This window comes from Pyxicephalus adspersus, chromosome 6 (assembly GCF_032062135.1).
Source record: "Pyxicephalus adspersus chromosome 6, UCB_Pads_2.0, whole genome shotgun sequence".
NCBI classification, from domain to species: domain Eukaryota; kingdom Metazoa; phylum Chordata; class Amphibia; order Anura; family Pyxicephalidae; genus Pyxicephalus; species Pyxicephalus adspersus.
In genome coordinates, this window is record NC_092863.1 from 92,107,592 (window position 1) to 92,127,919 (window position 20,328).

Here is a 20,328-nt window from a genome sequence, read left to right on the forward strand (position 1 = left end):
TGATTATACCAGGTGTTAATATGCATGGCCTGATAAGCAGTCTTCTACTACAGTTCACAAAGTTCCACCCATTCATCGAATGCTAATCATACCTGACATCTTGCTAGGAAAGAACGTCATATCATCATCTTCCTCATCCTCAGAGTCACTGTTGATAAGCTGTGAATGGGAGAGGTTATCCTCCTCAGTGTTGGGTATACTTGGCTCATGCTGGGCCCGGACGTTTCTCATTGCTATGAGCCGGTGATGGATTGCAGCATAAAGGCGGCTGGCATCCTTCACAGATGTCTGGAAAATAACACGTCAAGTTTCAAAAACTATAAAAACTATTAGAAATAGCTGCAGGTAAAACAAGATCAGTAAGACTAAGAATATCTAGATGTTGCTGCAAAAGAGGAATATTAGAAAGGTTTGAGCCTTCTTTTAAGTCTCAATAGTGCAGAAAGCAACATGGCTCATAGGTCAGTGCCTAGCATTCTTGCCTTAGCAGCACTAGGGTACCAGGTTTATTTTATTAATTTTATCCAGTTTGTATGTTCTGGGCTCATTTTCAGTTTGTATGTTGTCTGGGTTTCCTCTGGGTACTCTAGTCCAAAAACGTGTGGCTGTTAATGACAGGGCAGCATGGTGGCTCAGGGGTAGGAACTTCGGCCTTTGCAGCGCTAGGTTCTAGGTTCATATCCCAGCCAGGTCATTATCTGCATGGAGTTTTCAGGTTCTCCCCATGTCTGCGTGGGTTTCCTTCAGGTACTCTGGTTTCCTCCCACATGCCAAAAAACATGGTTAGGTTAAATGGCTTCCCTCAATTAACCTTAGACTACATTAATGACATATGACTAGTAGGGACATTAGATTGTGAGCTCCTTTGAGGGACAGTTATGGACATTGTACAGCAATGCGTAATATGATGGCACTATATAAATACGGTATAATATTAATGACACAGAGACATTAGATTGTGAGCCCTTTTGAAGGACAGATGGTGACATGACTATGAACATGTAAATGGCTAGGAAATATGTCAGCTCTATACATATAAGTTAATAATAAGAAACTCTGCATTTGCAGATATTTACCACCATTCCTCCAATGTGACTGTATTCTGACACAGCAGGATTTAACCTCCATAGCTATCCAATTCCCTAAAAATTTCCATGCAAAAAGCAGTACAATTTTTTTTGCATAGAAGTGTATTTGGTTATTGTAGGCTGAAATTCTTAGGCATAACTCACTGATATTTAATAAATTTTAAATAAGAAAACAGTAAAGTCTGTTAAAAAAAAAAAAAGAATAAAAAAAATATTTAAACATGTAATGTAACTGTATAATAGCATATATATATATATATATATATATATATATATATTTTTTATTATTATTGGACACGGTACAGCATTTTTGTATTGAATCCAATACCAAAATATTTCCCGCCTGCACCAACGCATGTACAGACGTGAACAGGAAACTGTAGATTTCGTCTCTGCAGTTCGCGGCTAGAGATCAAAGGAGCAGGATTTGTGCCCAGGACCTGTAGGGATTAGCAGGACGCTGTGGGACAGCGACAGAACAAGGTTAAGTGGGTATTTTTAGTTAAAAGCAACCCCAAGTGTGACTCAGAGGATTACCGCTTTTTGCAAGTGAAATCCAGCCCACACTCGGGATTACCGCTAGGGGGGTTAAAGCAGATCTTTTATAGTAAATGTAGGGTTGTAGTAAATGTAAGGAAATATTAGTAATGGCAGCCTGTATATCCTTCAGTATAGATGTCCTACTACTTTCCCATCAGCTACAAAACATCTAAAGTAATGGTTTTGTGTGGGTCCCCATTGAGTGAAATTAAAACCAAGATGTATTTTTTGGATGCAATTAAACAACTTCAAAATTTTAACGAATGTATGTCTTTGTTGTGGAGATACCACGTATGCCTTCCTCTGTACGATGATGTGCTTCAAAACCAAGGCGTTTTATTTTGCTGTATTAGAAACATATAAATATCTGATTCCTGTTCCGGTATATGGAATATACAGATGAACTCACCTGCACAAGAAATATTTTAATACTGTTGTCAGTCAGATCAGTGGCGGTGATACGCAGACTCTTTCTGTTTGCTCTCTCCAGCTTCATCTCATTGAAGATTTTGCTATTTAGAATCAACTTCAGATTGCCATGATTGCGCATCACTGAAATGACACAAAATGAATGATTCAGCTTGATCTTTAAGTATAGAAAACGCTCTAAAGTGAACCTGTTACCCATACTAAAATCTCTAAATTAAAATAACTGAACTAAATAAACTGAATTCTCAACTGCGGGCTTAATAACTATAAAATATAAAAACTATCTATAAAGTTAAACGTGTGTGTGTGTGGGGGGGGGGGGTTAATAAATTTACCATTAATCCATTTTCTCATCTCTCTCTCCACCTTTCCATTTTTTTTTTTAATAAATATTTCAAAGGGATTACCCCTTCCCTTGTTATTTTGCAGGACAGTCAGGGAAAGGAAAACATACTATAACATAATCAGAATTGTGTAAAAGAGGAGGGAGGGAAGATAATAGACAATAGGATTTTAGTAATAGGGTACAAATAGAAGTAAAGTATAGTCTTGCTCCTAGACTCAGGTATTCATTCACAAAGGATAAACTCCGGTATACCAGCACATTTTAAACGTGGGGAATCCAGGTTCAGCCTTCATGTTAACTGGAATGTCCCATAATCTGTACAGGTCCAACTTTAAGGCATTTTAACCCATTGCATACTTTATTATCTTCAGGGCTTGTTCGAATAATTGGGAAGAATGTCCCCAAAGAAACAGATAAGAAACCCTACACACTGCACCCAGCATTGTTCAGAAAAATGCATTCAGCAGAACCGACCATTTCTACCGATAACAAGGCCGTGTCTGACACCATTACCAGCCGTCTAGTACAAGTATTTTTCTTCTTATTAATGAATTCTAGGAGCACACCAACTGTTGGGAGTATAACTCTGGAATGTGCAAACATGATAAGAAATCTGAAGATGGAGATAGTGAACCAAGAACAAGGGAGTCTGGTGACCCCTGGTATCAGCTAGAGCAAGAGAAAGCTGAGAATGCTCCAGTTTTCAAATATAAAAATAAACTTTCCCCTATTTTCTGTGTTGCAGAGCTTTATGAATGAAGAAAACAAAGAGGAAGCGATAAGAAGCAGAACCATATGATTCTCTCGCGCCATGTCCCATACAGACAACACGTCTTCTTGGAGAAAGAAATAGTTGCTGGATAGGAATCAGTGAGTTAATGCAATGGGTAAAACAAAAAATTAACTCACACATGAGCTCCAAAGTCTCAAACCTATCTAGCTACCCATTGCAAACACTGCAGAATAAATCTCACCCCTTAAATTTAAGGCATGCATTCTAGATGGACATTAAACTACTTTGTTGCTGTCTAACAGCAGTCTAAATGTAATCTTTGATCAATCAATAGGCTGCTGCAGCTGGAAAGTGTATAGCAACAATATCATAAGTCCTCATCAACTGCTAATTAAATCATAATATGAAACACCCCTACACCTGAATAAAAATAAATAAATCTGAAAACAAATTAGACAGACACATATTGTAATGTAATAGGCTAACTGAAGGCCAAACATTTTTCGTTTTGAAAACGTAAAGATGGTTTAGTACTTCCTTCAGCTGTGTTCCCACTAGAAAGATTCATTTTTTAATTACTAATCACCAAGGCAGAAAGTAATGATCAATTTAATGTGGATGCAGACACAAAGAAAAATCGGACAAAAAAGGTTGTGTAGTCCATCAAAAAAAAAAAAAAAAAAAAAAAGACCAAGGTCCTCCCTGTTAGATTGAGATCACATCCCAGGGATCTTGATCATATGGATATATTGATATTTGGAACCTGACTCATAAACCTAAAGTTTCATTCTTGTCCCCCACTTTTCATTTCTTTTCTGAAGACATATAGAGCTCCTACTGTCCCTGCTCATTTATCCTACAGAACCTTCACTTCCCATCTCTGGGCTTATTCCCTCTTTTGACCTGTTGAAAAGGTCGTCTCCCTCACCTAATAGTAGTTGATGAAGAATTACACGAATCAGACAGCCTACTACACACTCCAGCTATGTCAATGTTGGACTGGTAAGTTTCAGCCCCAATCTCACTTTAAACTTTCACCTTACCTATACGAGATCGGAGTGGTCCATTATTACTGACGGTTGTGTCATTGAGCCTGAGGTAGCCCCGGCCTCTTTCTGTCCATACTTGATTTTCTTTGGTAAAAACAAAAAGCTTGCAACAGATCTATTTAAAAAAACAAAAAAAAAAAACCCAACACTTTATATTAAAACACAGAAAAAGAATAAACAATCAGACATGAAGTGAGAGTGTTTGGATCACAGGACAGTTTGAATTAGGGTTACAGGAAGGTTCATGTCGGTGTTGCAGAATTAGCTGTTGGAGTGCTAGGGAAAGTTAATATTTGTTTATTATTAATGTTAATATATTGTTAATATTAGTTTAGTCTAGGTTTTAAAAATGTTTTACCTCTTAAAAAAAACATAAATAACTGGATTGGATGTGGCAGCATTGCGAGGTATATTTTTTTTTAACACTACATTCAGGATTCGGGGGTAGTTTGCCTCTCCTGCCACTATCAAAGACTTAAAGAGAACCTAAACTCACAATTATAATTTTACATAAAATACACAATGAGATCGGAAGGTTTTTCCCCCATCTAAGTCACCCAATTTTGTGCATGGGTCGGGTGACGTTGGAAGAAGAAACAGTAAGAAGAGGTGAAAATGTCGGCGTTCAGACCGCCAACATGAAGACTGCGCTGCGGGATTAAAGGTAAGGGAATTTTGTTTGTTTTTGGGAGACTTTTAGATTCAGTTCCTCTCTAAATCTGGGTTATTTGCAAATGTGTTTTTAAATGCTAGCAAGTATGTTTTTGCAGCAAAGAAAAAAAAAATGTTACAGCTCCTAGCGTTTAACAGTAGGCACCTGGAGGTGGTAAATGCTGCAGTAGTATACTGGTAGTCTGAACATGAGCTTATTGTTGGGGTAACAGAGGAAGTTAGGGCTAGAGAGATGGGTAATGCAAAGAAGCAAAAAAAAAATGTTTTTGTAAAATGTTATACATTGGTGTAAGGCTGAAACACTAAGTAGTTGGTAAAAAGCAAGCAAAAGAATGCAGAGCTGCTTGTTCCATAAACTCACCCACCTGTAGCACATTGCGCTCCGACTCTTCTCCAGTGACAACCTCCACTTGGTCCAGTTCATACTTTATTCTTGGCCTGGAGGAGTATGCTGCAGCTGACTCTACAAGGCTTGTATGCAGTCTGTGCTCTGGAAAAAAGGAACCAATTGCCTCAGAAGAACATCGGGTGTTTTTACTCATAGGGAAAGACTATTACAGGTGGTAGTAAAGGCTGACTGCTGAATGGTGTGAATGTAGGGGCAGAGCAATTAAAAGCTTTTCTTGCAATCAGCAATAAAAGCTACCAGTCCTGGAAGCATAGCGGTCATAATTGGCCATCTTTATAGAATACATGGAGCTCCGAAATGTAACAAAACATTTGGTGATAATTATTGTTTAGATTAAAGCAGAACATATAGAGGAACTAAACTCAAAAACGGCCAAAACAAAAAAAAAAAAAAAAAAAAAAAAAAAAAAAATCCACTTACCTTCAAATACCACAGCGCATTCGATTGGTCCGGAGGTTTCCTCCATCAGGTCCCGCGTCGTCATGGTATCCGTCTTCGGACTGGAGCTCCAGGCGCTGCCATTTTCTCCTCTTCTTCAGGTTCTCCTTACAACTTCACCCAACCTAGGCATGGTATCGGGTGACATAGTTGGGGGAAAAAACTTGCCGATGTCGCTGCAAACGCGTCTTTTCACCTTTAACAAAAGGGCTGTACACAGTATACAATTGTACAATTATCAGGTACATTATATTATAAACAAGGTAAGTACATGAGAGTCTCTTACATTGATAGTGGTATAGCTGAAGCAAAATTTCTAATTTTCAGGCTGTCTGGCCATGGGATCTGGGACAGGAAGTAGCATATTCTTTACAGGCAGCTGAGACATCCCCTTGAGGACCCCCAAGGCTCCTGCAGGCATTGCAAGGACACCTTCTACAGCTTGGACAGCCCCTAAGGACCCCATTGCAGTCTAATAGCAGCTGGCAGTTAATCCCTAGGGGGAAGTAACATTAATGAATAAACCTTTTATTTCATCATTGCATTAGTAAAAGTGTCGTTTTTAATCTCCCACCTCTATAAATATACATAGATGATCTTTCAAAATTGGATTTGGGAAAAACAATCTGCCTGATCCTGTGCTTTTCATTCAACCAATCACATTGCTCACTGTTGAAAAAAATTTGCATATTGCAAGTGCTTATGGGTAATGTTTAATATAATCAGAGTTCTTCCCTTTATTAATGATTTTTTTTTCTTTTCTTGGTGAAAACAGATCAGGATGAAGAATAAGTGACATTTTAGTGACTAAAGAAGATATATCTGATGGAAAAAAAAAATGTTACTCTCCATGATTTGATGTTGTTGGAATCTATCATGGTATAAATACAGTTGGAAAACACTAATGTTTGGGCAAGAACTGAGTTCAGTGAAGGGAGCTCACAGCCTATTGAGGGATAGAAGAACAGATCAGTTAGGGGAATCTTGGAAGGTAACCCAGACAGCAATTGGATGAGGAGGTCAAGCTTTGGCATAGCCATCCAGTGAGATGAGAGGCCCCTGGCTGGCTTGCCTCCATCCTGGAAGCTGATGTGGGGTGCACACAATCCATGGGTTGGTAGCCATGCTCCAGCATGGTATGGTATGGTAATGAGGTGTCACACACACTCATGCATACACAGCACACAAGGAAGGGAAAGGGAGGGCAGAGAGACAACAGACAACAGACAAACATACACAGCATAGAAGGCGAGAGGCACAAACAACATACACAGCATAGAAGGCGGGAGGTGAGTTCAGCGAGTAGGTAAGCATGGCCTTCCCAATACATTGCCTGGCTGCAAAGCAGGTAGGTATGTAATGCACACAAGCCACATGGTGGGAGGTAGGATGTGAGGTAAGTGTACATTACAACCTATCTCACCTTCCACTGCATGGAATGGAGGGGAGTTTGGGAGGTAACCCAGACAGGCAATTGGATGGTAAAGGTCACGCTTTGGTATAGCCATCCAATGAGAGGCCTCTTGGGTGGCTTGCCTCCATCCTAGAAGCTTAAAAGTCAGCTGGACAATGAGGTGTACACAATCCCCCAAGCAAGTAGGCTGGGTGGCACACAGCAGCCTTGTCTCTAGGAAGGCTTGGCTAATGAGGTGTTACATACAGAATACGAGCAGGGAAGGAGGGTATACACAACACACACACAGCATACACAGCGTAGAAGGAAAGTACACAAAGCAATAAACAACACCACAGCATAGAACGACGATGAATACACAGCATAGGAGGGAGGTGGGAAGAGGTTCAGCCAGTAGGTAAGCATAGCCTTCCCAATACATTGCCTGGCTGCAAAAGCAGGTAGGTGTAGGGTACACAAGCCACATAGGTAGGAGGTAGGATGTGAGGTAAGTGTACATTACAACCTAACTCACCTTCCACTGCAGACCATGAGTCCCCATAGAGCTGCCCAGTTTTTTTTTTAGCATAGCATGTTGTACAATTTTATATATTATAAACGTTCTGAAAGCTGACCCCCTGCACTTTAATGTCACATGATATTTCTGCTGTCTGTGATCATTGGATTCATGGGTTCAAATCCCAGCCAAGACACCAAGTACAAGTACATGTTCTTGCCTGTGTTCCACACCTACAAAGACGGTAAATCCCAGCAACATGCAGATATCAGCAAGAGACAGATTACAATGATATTCACCCATCCCTCAAATCTGGGCATGGCAGGGACATTCACCCCCCATAGCTGAGCATCTCCCATTGCAGTCTAATAGCTGTTGGCAGTTAACCCCTGGGGTGATGTAACATTAATGAATAAACCTTTTATTTCATTCTTGCATGAGTAAAAGTGTGGCTTTTAATCTCCCACCTCTACAAATGTGTGTAGATAATCTTGTAGACAAAATTGTTTTTTGGAAATACTATCTGCCAGATCCTGTGCTGTTTATTCTACTATTATCATTTTAAGAGACTCATGTACTTACCTTGTGTATATTATAATGTTCTCATGTACTTACCTCGTGTATATTATAATGGAACTGTTACATCGCTTCTCAGCCTTTTGGCTAAGTGTAGTACATAACTCTTCCAGTGTTCAGGAGAGGAAGGCACTGTATTCCTAGCAAGGGAGGATGCAGTGGGTTAGTACGTCTGTCAGGAAGGACAGTTAGATGGTGATGCTCTGTAAGGGACTGTCCTATGCCAATTCCTCAAGTATGGTCCAGGCCGGAGAGAGGCATGGGGTCTGCCCTGGGAAGGAGCTCCCGGACGGCAGTCCATCCCACTGGTTAGGGGAGAGGAAGGCTTCGGTCTGTTGAACCTCACTAGGTGTCATCCCCCTGGAGTGGTGATCCAGGACTACCTTAAATCACTTTGGAGTCTGGTACACAGGCACATCACTTTTATGCTGATTTAGCACAGTCGTCATTCTGCATTATCTGCAGTTAGTTTTTTACATCCTGCCCAGTGTGTTATGCACTTAGCACTTTTTTTCTGTATGTCACTGGTGTGGTGTTGTGTGCCACTGTCGATAGAGGGTGCTGTTCCTTTATGGGCCGGCCCTGAAGTCTGGGAAGTGCTCTGGCCTTATGGTCGTGCGCTCTCCTTTACTGGGAATCTCTCTTGGAGAGTTCCCAGCCTACCGGTAGTACCTGGTGGGAAGGCCTAAACAAACCCACAGAGAACGGAACCTGTGTTTGCCTACTAGCCTGTCTGACCAAGATCACTCGGCTTTGGCTGGGTGGCCCTTCCTCTTTTGAGGAGGGATTACAACAGTACCCCAGTGGATGTTTACTGGGCACCAGGTTTTGATTTAGTGGATCACAATTAGCGAGATTCGATTAAATAAAAAAAATCTGTGCCTAGATCCCATGGGATCTAGAGAGCTTGGGAACGGGAAATTTTGCTTCACCTATACTACTATCATTGTAAGAGACTCTCGTGTACTGCTGTTGTTACAGCAACTGATTGTACAACTGTATTACTTATCTGCACAGTTCAGAACGTTCCTCACAAGATCCCCTGAAGAAGCGTTACTAGCGATTCTAATATTTATCTAATCAGGGAAATCTGACTAGCGAAAAGGTTTCTGCATCCCGGTGATAATAACTTGGGATCAACCTTTCTAAGCTCTTTACCTGTATGTCATACAGACTATTATGATATATATGATGTATAATGTAATCTATTATAATACAAGTTTATGTGCCAAAAAAAAAAACAAAAAAAAACAAAAACAACTTTCTCTTTATACTTTCTATATATTTTCCTACATGGGTTGGCTTAACTAGGACATCATTTAAAGCGTACATGTAAAGCGTAAATTTTTACTTTACATTAAAGTTTGAACTATACCTACATCATGCATCCCAGGAGGCTCATGGGTGCTCCTTCTATGCATGCCCGAGCACCTCAGGCATGCATAGGAAGGCTTTCATCAAAAGGGAAAAAAAATGCCGGTCTAACGGATGTGCAGTGAGATCAGCAAGTTTATTTCACATCTACGCCACCCAATCTCGCGCCTGGGTCAGGTGATGTAGGAAGAAGAAACAGGGATGTTCTTCCTTCCGACGAAGTGGGACCCAATGGAAGACAAAACTCCAGACTGATCAACAGCTCTGTGTGATTGAAGGTAAGTGTATTTTTTTTCATTTTGAGGGACTTAAGTTTACTTCCTCTAACATTTAAGGATATGTAGATCCTTTTACCCTTATGTTACAGAATACTAATATACAGAATGTACATCTTACTCTGATAAGGCCAGTTCCTGTTATATGATAATCTAGCTGAAGTGGATTCCCTCCTGCACAGTGGTACGCTGGTCTGAGATGGTGTTGGCCTCTTGGGACTCTGAAAATAAAATGGATAGTTTATTTTACACTTTGCTATTTATAAATCTATGCAATTTCTAGATCATTCACAGTTTCTTCTACTAATAGCAGAAGCATGTTTAGGGGTATTTTTGTCAGTGCACGGTGAGATCCTTTTTTAAAGAGCAGAATCTTAAGGCAAACAATAAAAGTTTTGTTATGTTTAAAAATTCTATAGTTCTTTAACAGGAGTTCTATGGGAGCTTGTTTCTGCAAACACCCAGCATCCATATAGGAGAATATGGTTATCCTAACCCACAGGACAACAAGGGTCACTGGACTTGGGTGTCACATAATTGACCGTACACAACATCACTAACATTCAAACAAATAAGAGGACCCAAACTCAACTAAAACATCCACAACAAAAGTTTTTTGCCTGAATCATTGGCCTCCCCCTTACCCACATACAGTGCGATGACTGGGAAATGAAAGGCAATAAACTAGTAGCCTTTGTAGATTGCTTTATTTTTTTATATTAATATACTTTTAATGTGTGGCTCAGGCCAGTTGACTTTTCTCTGGCATATAAATAATGTTTACAAGACACTTATAAAGTAGAACCAAGGAAATTAGCAGACTGAGCAATGAATCATAATGGCAACTCTCCAATGCAGACCTGGTGGGAGATTCCTGCACGCTCAGGGGTATCTGAATGAGTAAAGGATCCCATATACTTGGGGTGCCATCACTCTATAAAGCCTACAGAATTAAGCCCAACTAAACCGAAAAATGAACAGGTTGAATTCTAATAGCAACTAGGTAATAAGTAAATAAAGTATATAGGACAAAGATGCATACGAAATATCTGCATCATAGGCACAATGTCCTTACACACTGCATTACAGCAATTTTCACTATGAATTCAGAGGGTAGGAGGTTCAATCAGCTGTGACACCCAAAGTAGGAAGGAATACTAGTCTAATCAACTACTAAAGAAATAAAGGTTACAGAATTGAATGCCAGCAACTTACCATGACTCTCTTTTCCATGTTCTCACCAAACACAAAACCTGCTGTATACTTATGTGACATCGGATCAAAAGGCTGCATTCTTGACCTGGAAACAACAAGATTGTCAAAAGTCATCAACATGCAAAGGAACACAAGAAACAAAAAGAAAGGAAACAAATCACATTATATAATAAATGGCCCAACAGCAAAAGTCCTGCTCTTTCTCACTGATATACAAACATTACAGGCCATCTTTGAAATAGACCTTTAAGGATCTGAATACAGGAGCTGGTATTGTTGCTTGCTTCACAGCAGTCATCCTAATCCTAATCGAAGAAGAGGATCGTGTCCATAAAAGCTTACAATCCTTATGTTGACTTTACATCCTACAGTCACAGAATAAGCATGCAGTCTGAACATCAATGGTGCAAGCTTGTTCCAGAACACGGACTTACATAATAGTGAAGCCAGTATCAAAATGACAACCCTGAAGTCTATGCTTAAAATCCTGTCTGATCACCAAAACGAAAAGGAGGTTCAAAATAGGAGTCTGTTAAGCTTATTGTATATTTGTAATTTTACCAGGCCATGATAAGCACAAAGGGTCTGGTTTATTAAAGCTAACTAAGGCTGGAGAGAATACACTCATTCGTGAAGATGGGTGATCCAGCAAACCTGGAATGGAATTCATAAAAGCCAAGTTTTAAGCAAAACTTTTTTTGATTAAAGTGTGACAAAGGGGGTGGTTTTACAACCCGTTAGGTTTATTACAATATTATGTCCTTATTGAGGAGATTCATCCTCAATAACCCCTTCACCTGTCCTAGAGACTATAACAAAGGCACATTTATTAGGTTGAATGGATTTTTGGCCCACTGACATTTTACTTTGCCTTCCCTACTGACTATAAAAAAATGTTGAAGAACTAAGTTAACAGTGACAACAATGTGTTTTTATAGCAGAACTTAAATCCACACAGGCAGCACTGTTTCCTGATACTAGAAACTATTCATGCATTTTAGAACTGAATATGGATCAGCTTTGAAAATAAGCAGGATTGAGAGAATCAATGATAACATGCTCTGCCTGCTAGAGATCCTTACACAGCATTAGTTATATTGCAAAGTCAATATATTGTTTGCTCACCTTGTTTCCATTCCCAGTATGCAGGCAGATCCATGGGCTGACTTAGGCTGTCCGGCATTATTCACCAGAATGTTGCTTTTTCCTTCCTGAATCTGCTATGAACAAAAAATGGTAATGTAAATAAATAAAAAATAAAAAATGATAGTAATGAAATGAAAATTTAATAAAATATTGAATTAGTGATGGCACACTTTGGCTGCTATTACCATTAGTATGCAGCAAAAATATAAGTATCAGTTTTTGGTAATTTGCCTTTTATTTGTCATTAACCTTCAACCTTGAAAAATCGCATTCGGGTTTTTCTAGTCATTACAGCAAAATTTCCACTGTTCCTTACTTTATATCACATCAAGCACTGCCAATACCTATTCAATTAGAGATATAGAATTTACCTTCACTTCTGTCTTGTTCTGCACATTCACATTGCCTGGAGATACATTTACTTGTGGAGGCTGTAATGTCGCTGGTTTTATAACCGTCCAAGTATGCAACTTCTCCCCTGCAAAATAAGATAGATTGATAAGACGATTTTATTAAAAGCAGAAAACAACAATGACTAGCCTACATGCAAAATTGATGGAATATTGTCCCAACATAAGAAGCAGTGCTTTGATTTCAAGCATTGTTTGTAATGATTTGGCCGTTTCTTATTTTCTAGGTAGCAAAAGTAAACTTGATGGAAGATGTGTGAGCCCTGTATTCTATATTTTGTAGAGCAAAAGAAAGGATCAAAGCAGCACACAAAAACCATAACAGGTCTTGGTATGCCAAGCTCGTCATAGAAGGATATGCTTATCTCTTCCTGCCCATTGTTCCTGTAGAAATATCTGCCAGGCTTTGGGCACTGCCAAGCTACACAAGGTCTGTAAATTAGCAGACCTGCCAAATTTAGCTGCTTTTTTGTGATAACCATTTATATACACACACTTGTTTTTATTGAATTTTATGGATATTGATAGTAGAATCTGAAAAGCAAGGACAGCCACGTCCTATGAACCAGTCAACATACGCCTGCATATATGGGGTCACTCCTTCACAGCTTTGATAAGAAAGATACGGCTAATGACACAGTAACGCCATAACATTGGATGAGTGATCTTGTTAGTAATCCTCTGCCCAATGTCTCGCTTAGAAGTTAAGACAAAAACAGGGAGTACACACTAAACCTTGTATGCACAAGTATGACACATCACTGGTGTTGCTGGATCTACCTTATGGTTGCATATTGTGATACTTACCTTATACATGGAGATATCTACCATATGGCAATATCATCCCACCCTAGCCAATCCTGCCTCATACTTTTTTGAGGGTGGCAGACAATTTTCTGCTTACTGGCTGTTTTTTTAGCAACAAGTCTTTCCTTAATGCCAATTATTTATTACTTCTGAAGATGCAATTTTTTGCAAAACACATCAAGTATAACCTACTACTGTGCTGTTCTAACTGTAATGACATGTTGTTGGGACTATGGTTACCCACTGATATTTTAAGAAAGACTTTTGTCCAAAAATTAAAAAAATATTTTAGAACGTGCGTAGTGGAAAGGGTACATGGTCAAGGCATTCATTTTTTACACTTGAACTGTTTTTGTTTGAACGGTCAATTTTGTTTGGATTCCTTGAGAGGTCTAAAAAAAAAAATTTGACCTTTATTTAAATTTTTTGCGTGCACTTACCTGAGTCTATATTGTTCCTTTGTGTTCCCTCCTGCACAAGCGTGGAAGGCATGAACACATTGTTTTTCAGTGCTGTAAGGTAATATATAGAGAGAAATGTTACTCCAAACCTTTAATTACCTTACAAAATTAGGAAATGTTTACTGTTTTATAAAATGCTTTTGAAAAATAATAGCCACCATATCCCACAGGCATTGATGTCTAAAGGTGGCCATACACTGTGTGAAATCTATGCACGTGAATTTAAATGTAAATTTATTGAAAAGGTGTGTGCCTTTTAAAATGGAAATGTCTTCATTGGGTGCGACAAACTAAACCCATCTTCCCGATTGCTGACAGGCGTAATTGAGCATAGTGCTCCCTGCCATTTACTGTAACACAGGTCTGCCTGTCCTAGTAAAAAAAGTAAGGAGTGCTCCATTGAGTGGCTGGTTGTTGGGAAGCATTCCTCACCGATTTACAATAGCCTTTTAGTGAAGGTAGCCGAGTTTGCACGCTCAGACTAAGGCTGTGTACACACGGGCAATAATTGTCGTCGCCTCTTCACTTTGTCCTCCGTGGATCTGCCAGGACAGTTATCGGAACGACGATCGCTGTACACGCGGCAGATTCTTGTCTGATATCAGCCCCGAGTCAATTATTGGATGAGAATCATCGGGCGCGTGTAATAGCTTAATTAATTTGTTGATGTGTACAGCGTTTTTTCCAGGAAAAACTATTATCAGAGATATAGTGGTTGTTTACATGGATGTGCACACATCAACTCCTGCTCTAAGGTACAACAATAATGAATTATAAAGGGGAATTATTTTCTGGTACTGACACCAAACCAGCCTGCACCATGTTTGCTCTCATTATCTTCAGTTAAAGAACAGACAAATGTTGTAATTATCTGACATTTGTCCTCTCCGCTGATAAGGTGAAAAGATAAGTAGAGAGTGGTGACAGGTGAATAGAATTCCATCTCTATATTGTCTTTGAATACCTGACCCATGGAAGAGCCCAAACAAGTGTTATTACCTGGCTGGTGTGGAGGAAATGAGGTGAGAAGGCTGAAGGAAGAGGAACGCACTCTTTTCTCCAAGACATTGGGGCCTGCAAGACAATAGAAATACATATTAGAGCGGTAGCAGGATCTAAGAAACATATAGGGGCTTGTTCAAAGTTTTTCCAAAGACAAAACATTTCTATTCTAGTTTTGAATAGAATAAAGAAGGGTTGAGCTCATGGCTTGCTTTTATTGGCAACTAACCCTCATTATGTCATTGTTATCATTTTCACTGGGCCTGAATGTGATGGAAATCAAAAATAATTAACAGATTGTTACCCTATTTTATGCAATTCTAAAAAAGTTTTGTTTTGCTTTATTCTAAAATATACCCTTTTATACAAGTATACATTTTCCCCAAGGTGTGTGCAAAACAAAAGGCAATGCATTGACCGTTCGGTGTAAATATACACATTTCTATGGTAGCAAAGAAAATGATTTCGACAAAATACCATAAAACAGTGACTGTCATAAGAATTTGTTTTGTTGGATGTATTGCCTTTAATTGGGCTCAAATACATTGATAAAAAACACATTTCCTACCAGTTTCACTAGCAGAGTTGGATGGCCTGAATGTAAATGAAGATGATCTCAGTCTTTTCTCTTCATATGCAATGAGTCCTGCAAGAAACAGAAATATATGACTTTGTACAGCACTGCGTAATATGATGGCGCCATATACTGTGTAATAATAAAAAGTGTCACTATATGGCTCATTGCATTTCAAGACACCATGTAAGCAAACAGTCATTTTGCCCAGTATGGTTATTGCACATGGTTGCTTTAAGTTTGTATGATTTAATACTAAACAGAACATAAATAAATTCTTTTAAAAAAATTCTTTTTAGGAAACCCTACAAATGTTGTACAAATTCCTGGTATGTCCCGATATCCAGGTATGGAGAATAAAACGCATTACTCCCACCTAGATACAGAACTTGGTGCCTTAGCAGACAATCATCAGACCTGATTGTCATCACATAAAGTGCATTAAAGAGCTAAAACTTGTTCAGGACTCAGGTGCACTTTAGAAGTCCAGGAGATCGGGGACATATAGACTTCTGACAATGCTTCTGTAAAGGAAACCTGTTTGCTATAAATTACAGTGGCACAATTGCTGTAATAAGCCGAATAGAATATTATTCAGCACAAAAAGGAACAGAAAAAGAGAGGTACAGGAAGCAACTGGTACAAGCTAGAATGGGAGCACATTGCCTGTAAACAGGGACAGGGGAGGGCTAAGTTATTCAGGGGCTCCAGGAACTTATGATAAATTGGGCTATTTATATTATATTTAAGAAAAACTCGAGAGAAGTAAATGAAACAATAAAAAAATGTAAAAATAAACAGTAGTTTAAACTGAAAAAAACTAAAAGGAAAACAGACCTATCATGCCATCTTAACTAACATGCAACAAAAACTACATTAGTGATCAAATTCCATCATCCTGATGGCTCCAAATGGCAAACAGACACCGGGAACCTTGGTGTGTGGAGGCAGTGGTCTCTCTGCAGGAGTCTTACTCCAGAATGCTGGCAGAGGACATGCATTTCTGCTCAGGATATGGCTATGAACACTAAGACTGCACACCTTTTGTTCGGATTAAATTGAAACATCACTGGGCTTTTGGACAAATCCACAGTCTGCATTTTAATTCAAAACTGCATTTTTGAGGAATGTGTATGAAATCATCAAATTATGACTCACCATGATCAGTCTTCAGTACAAGATCTCCTGCGTGTCTCTGCAAGTAAAGGAGAAATATATACAGAATGAGAATTTTCTATCATCTGATAGAGATCTATGCTGACTCTGAACTATGAACATTTAAATCGCAAGTTACTAAAAACCCTGCAGCATTTAGTTTTTAAAAGGAGACCTTAACCAAAAACTTCCCTCTTGGGTATAGGACATTAGACATTAGGGGTGTTAAAACTAAATTAGGTCTGTGTCCCACAAGCATGTTAAAGGAGTGGGCCCCTTGTTCTCTGTAGGTAAGCAGTGGTCTCTTTGCAAAGGCTCTCCCCTCCCCCGGCCCTTAAAGTTTGAATTCTCCCGTCTGCATGAAACAAGAGATGTGTTGTTGATTGCAAAGGTACAAGTCTAACTAAATTCTGCTAAATTCAGATTCATTTTAATCCCAGCCAGTAACTTATTTCTACAAATGTTAATGTTAAGACGTTACCTTGAATGGGCGCTCCTTCCCGTCATGTATAAATGCTGCTTGAGCAAGCAATAATTTATCTGAAAGACAAAGAATGTATAATGTAATGTATCACTGCCAAGGATCTACACATCTGGTATGTGCACTTATCCCCCCAGCACACCCTGAAAGACTGAACTAAGAATCTACAAATATTTTCAGTGGAGAGGTAATGGCATGCAGTCAAATAATGCAACAACTTCTCTATATGAACACGTCTACTTATCATGCTTTGTAAATAAAATTGGGTGAGATTCATACTAAAAAATAAAGTGGTGCAATACAGAAAACAGTTCGCTAAGTATTTGTATCTTCCTGTTATCCATGTTAATCCTGCAGAGGGCGCCGCACACAGATGGCTTATCACCTTTCCTCTGGTGGATTGCCCAGTAAAATAAATGGACATCTTGCAAAGTAGGTGACACCAAATGTTCAGATGAAATTTCAATCATCGCCAGTATTCCATGGCAGGTGGGTAAAAATTTCTTCACGGTAAACAGTGATGGGGGTACTTTCTAAACAGAGTATATTACTGGGTTTTACTATTCGAGGATTATTCCATAAGGAATCTAATATAATTTGCATTACTGACTTAAAAAGAGCATTTATGTACAGCTCCTAAACTGGAATGTTAATAGCTGCGATTGCAGAATGCAGTTGAGAATTTAGGAGCTTGTTCACACTAGCACTCGTTACTGCAACACGTGCCAATGTACCTTATGCAGGCTGGTGTGCCCTGTGCCATTCAGGTTAAATCTCTTTTTAAAAAATAAATGCTGCAGGGTTTTTTGTAACTTGCGATTTAAATGTCAATATATCAGATTCAGCAAAGATCAGATGATAGAAAATTCTCATTCTTTATATATTTCTGCAAATGCGACTGAAATGCAGCATGCAACTGATTTTGGTACACTGGGATAAGCTACAGTTTATTTTGCATGGGCTGCCCTATGCGATACTTAATACAATTCAATGCACAAAAATGCCAATATTGCAACTTGGGTATCCAGATGATAATTGAGGTCTGTATCCATGACCATATGACTATCTACAGGCATTTTAGAGCTTACCCTATTTCAGATTTTTATTTATTCAATAATATCTCTACTTCCTCAAAGACAATTGTGTGAATGAGCTTGGATACATTGGCCTTTTAAGTATTAAAGAAACAAACAGACTGCCAATACTCCTCACACCTGCAAGCGTGTTAACCTGAATCTGTTTAATTAATAATGGAATCAATTAATGAAATAAGTAAAAGGCATATGAGAATCTGTTTAACTAATTAATAATGGTATCAATTAAATAAGTAAAAGGCATATAAAATCTGTTTAATTATTAATGGCAGGGTTCTCCCCAGGCCCTTTTAGCTGGGTGCACCACCCAGCACTTTTCAGCACCCACCCGGCTGTTTTTGGGTGGTTACTAAATAGTTTGATCACAATACAGGGGCTGCCACCCACCTACAATTTCTTCCCACCCGGCTTAAAAAAATTTCTGGGTTGAGCACTGAATGGTATCAATAAAATAAATAAGAAAAAGGCATATGAAAGTCTGTTTAACCAATAATAATGGTATCAATTATTTAAATAAGTAAAAGGCATATGAAAATCTGTTTAATAATGGAATCAATTATTTAAATGAGTAATAGGCATTACGATATATATTGCATGTAAGATTTTGGCGTGACCATAAAGTGTCCGTTACACAAGGAAAAATGTTGCCACTAAGGAAAGAAATAAAAGAGCCGAATATCCATTTCATGCCAAAAAAAGCAAATCCATATTTTTTTTTAACTGATACTAAGATATCCTAAAATACCCAATGTGGTTACACTGCTCATCCAGCTCAGTGACCTGACCCCTGGTTGGCAGTGACACATTCACAAGAGCGGGATTTTGCTGTATCAGGCTGTGGCTCACCGGCTAAGGAACAGAGCATTAGGATAATCGCCCAGCAGAGTACATGCAACACAAATGTGGATGGAGCTGCCCCGCTCCGCCCAACACTACAGAGCCCGCTGGGCACCAGCCTGCAGCCCAAACAGCAAGGGGAGGGCAGGAGAGACTAACCCACACTGGATCAGACTAGGCTGGGCTGGTTTTCTGCTCTTGGCAGATGTAAAACTGCAACAACAGAATCAGAAACAGAGAGAGAGAGGATGAAGATCACTAACCGGCTGATGAATAAGAGCCAGCAAAGCTGCCAGGATCTGCAGGTTTGGCTGGCAGACAGGAATAGTTATACAGTAATTGTTCACTAACCTGCTCACATTTACAATAACGCTTTCATCAGGCTGTTGTCAGCAATATATATAGAAAAAGCAGGGGAAATGCAGCAAAGCAATACATTGCAAAAAATGTACAGAATACAATCCAAGCAACATAGTAACATTATTATTCTGCACCAACATGTTATGCAGCATTTTACATGAGTTGTAATGTGACTAACTTTCCCTCGGGGCAGCTCAATGTCTAATACCCCTTCCCTAGTCATTGCCACCTTCTGTGACTACACTAAAGCTGGGTGTAAAGTACATAGTGGCAGGACAAGCCTACTAATAATTCTGCATATATCTTGTAATGATAAAAGTACATGTGCACAATCTGCTTCATCCGCATTTTTATCCATTTATATCATTAGAAGTCTACTAAACAGTACCAAGAACGGTCTAACTGCACACAAATAAATTGTAAGCTCTTCAGGGCAGGGTCCTCTCTTCCTCCTGTGTCACTGTGTGTATTTCTCTGTCATTTGCAATTTATTTATTGTACAGCGATGAGTAATATGTTGGTGCTATATATACTGTTCAATAATAATAAACTGTGCTATCTTCATAAAAAAGGAGCTATTCATTCATGGCAAGAAAAAGGTAGTTTATAATAAAGTGAATTTGTATACTATTCATATACTGTTTATATTTTAGGGGTGGGAGTCAAAAGCAAATATTGGATATTTGACTCCACAGCCCTGGCAAATTTACATTTGTGAGCATTACTTTATTGCAGAAAGGGATAGGCGATATCCCTTCTTAACTCATTAAATATATATATGAGCTGCTCATTTTTTTTTTTTTATAAAAGATGGAAATTGGCAGATGAGGATTTAATATATATAAAATAAATCCTCATCCGCCAATTCTCCATCTTTTATTAAAAATAAAATGCAGATCTGTGAATGAGCAGCTCAATGTACGATGCCAAGAAATGCTGAGCATGAG

At 38.9% G+C, this 20,328-nt stretch overlaps 1 protein-coding gene across 2 annotated transcripts in view; it reads right to left on the reverse strand.

The window, feature by feature from the left end:
* Window positions 1-35: 35 nt before the first annotated feature.
* Window positions 36-20,328, reverse strand: part of RANBP3L (RAN binding protein 3 like) — a 36,686-nt gene continuing 16,393 nt past the window's right edge. The window contains exons 2-14 of one of the 2 annotated variants that reach the window (XM_072416600.1): window positions 17,091-17,149; window positions 16,613-16,649; window positions 15,449-15,526; window positions 14,878-14,952; window positions 13,858-13,929; window positions 12,572-12,678; window positions 12,180-12,271; window positions 11,055-11,139; window positions 9,961-10,060; window positions 5,223-5,347; window positions 4,180-4,300; window positions 2,038-2,180; window positions 36-288 (exon numbers count right to left, since the gene is read on the reverse strand). In XM_072416600.1, the coding sequence (XP_072272701.1) occupies window positions 73-288; window positions 2,038-2,180; window positions 4,180-4,300; window positions 5,223-5,347; window positions 9,961-10,060; window positions 11,055-11,139; window positions 12,180-12,271; window positions 12,572-12,678; window positions 13,858-13,929; window positions 14,878-14,952; window positions 15,449-15,526; window positions 16,613-16,649; window positions 17,091-17,149 (1,310 nt within the window). In that variant the 3' untranslated portion in view covers window positions 36-72. Of the gene's footprint in view, window positions 289-2,037; window positions 2,181-4,179; window positions 4,301-5,222; window positions 5,348-9,960; window positions 10,061-11,054; window positions 11,140-12,179; window positions 12,275-12,571; window positions 12,679-13,857; window positions 13,930-14,877; window positions 14,953-15,448; window positions 15,527-16,612; window positions 16,650-17,090; window positions 17,150-20,328 lie in introns of both variants that reach the window. The other variant, XM_072416599.1, reaches the window with a different exon arrangement.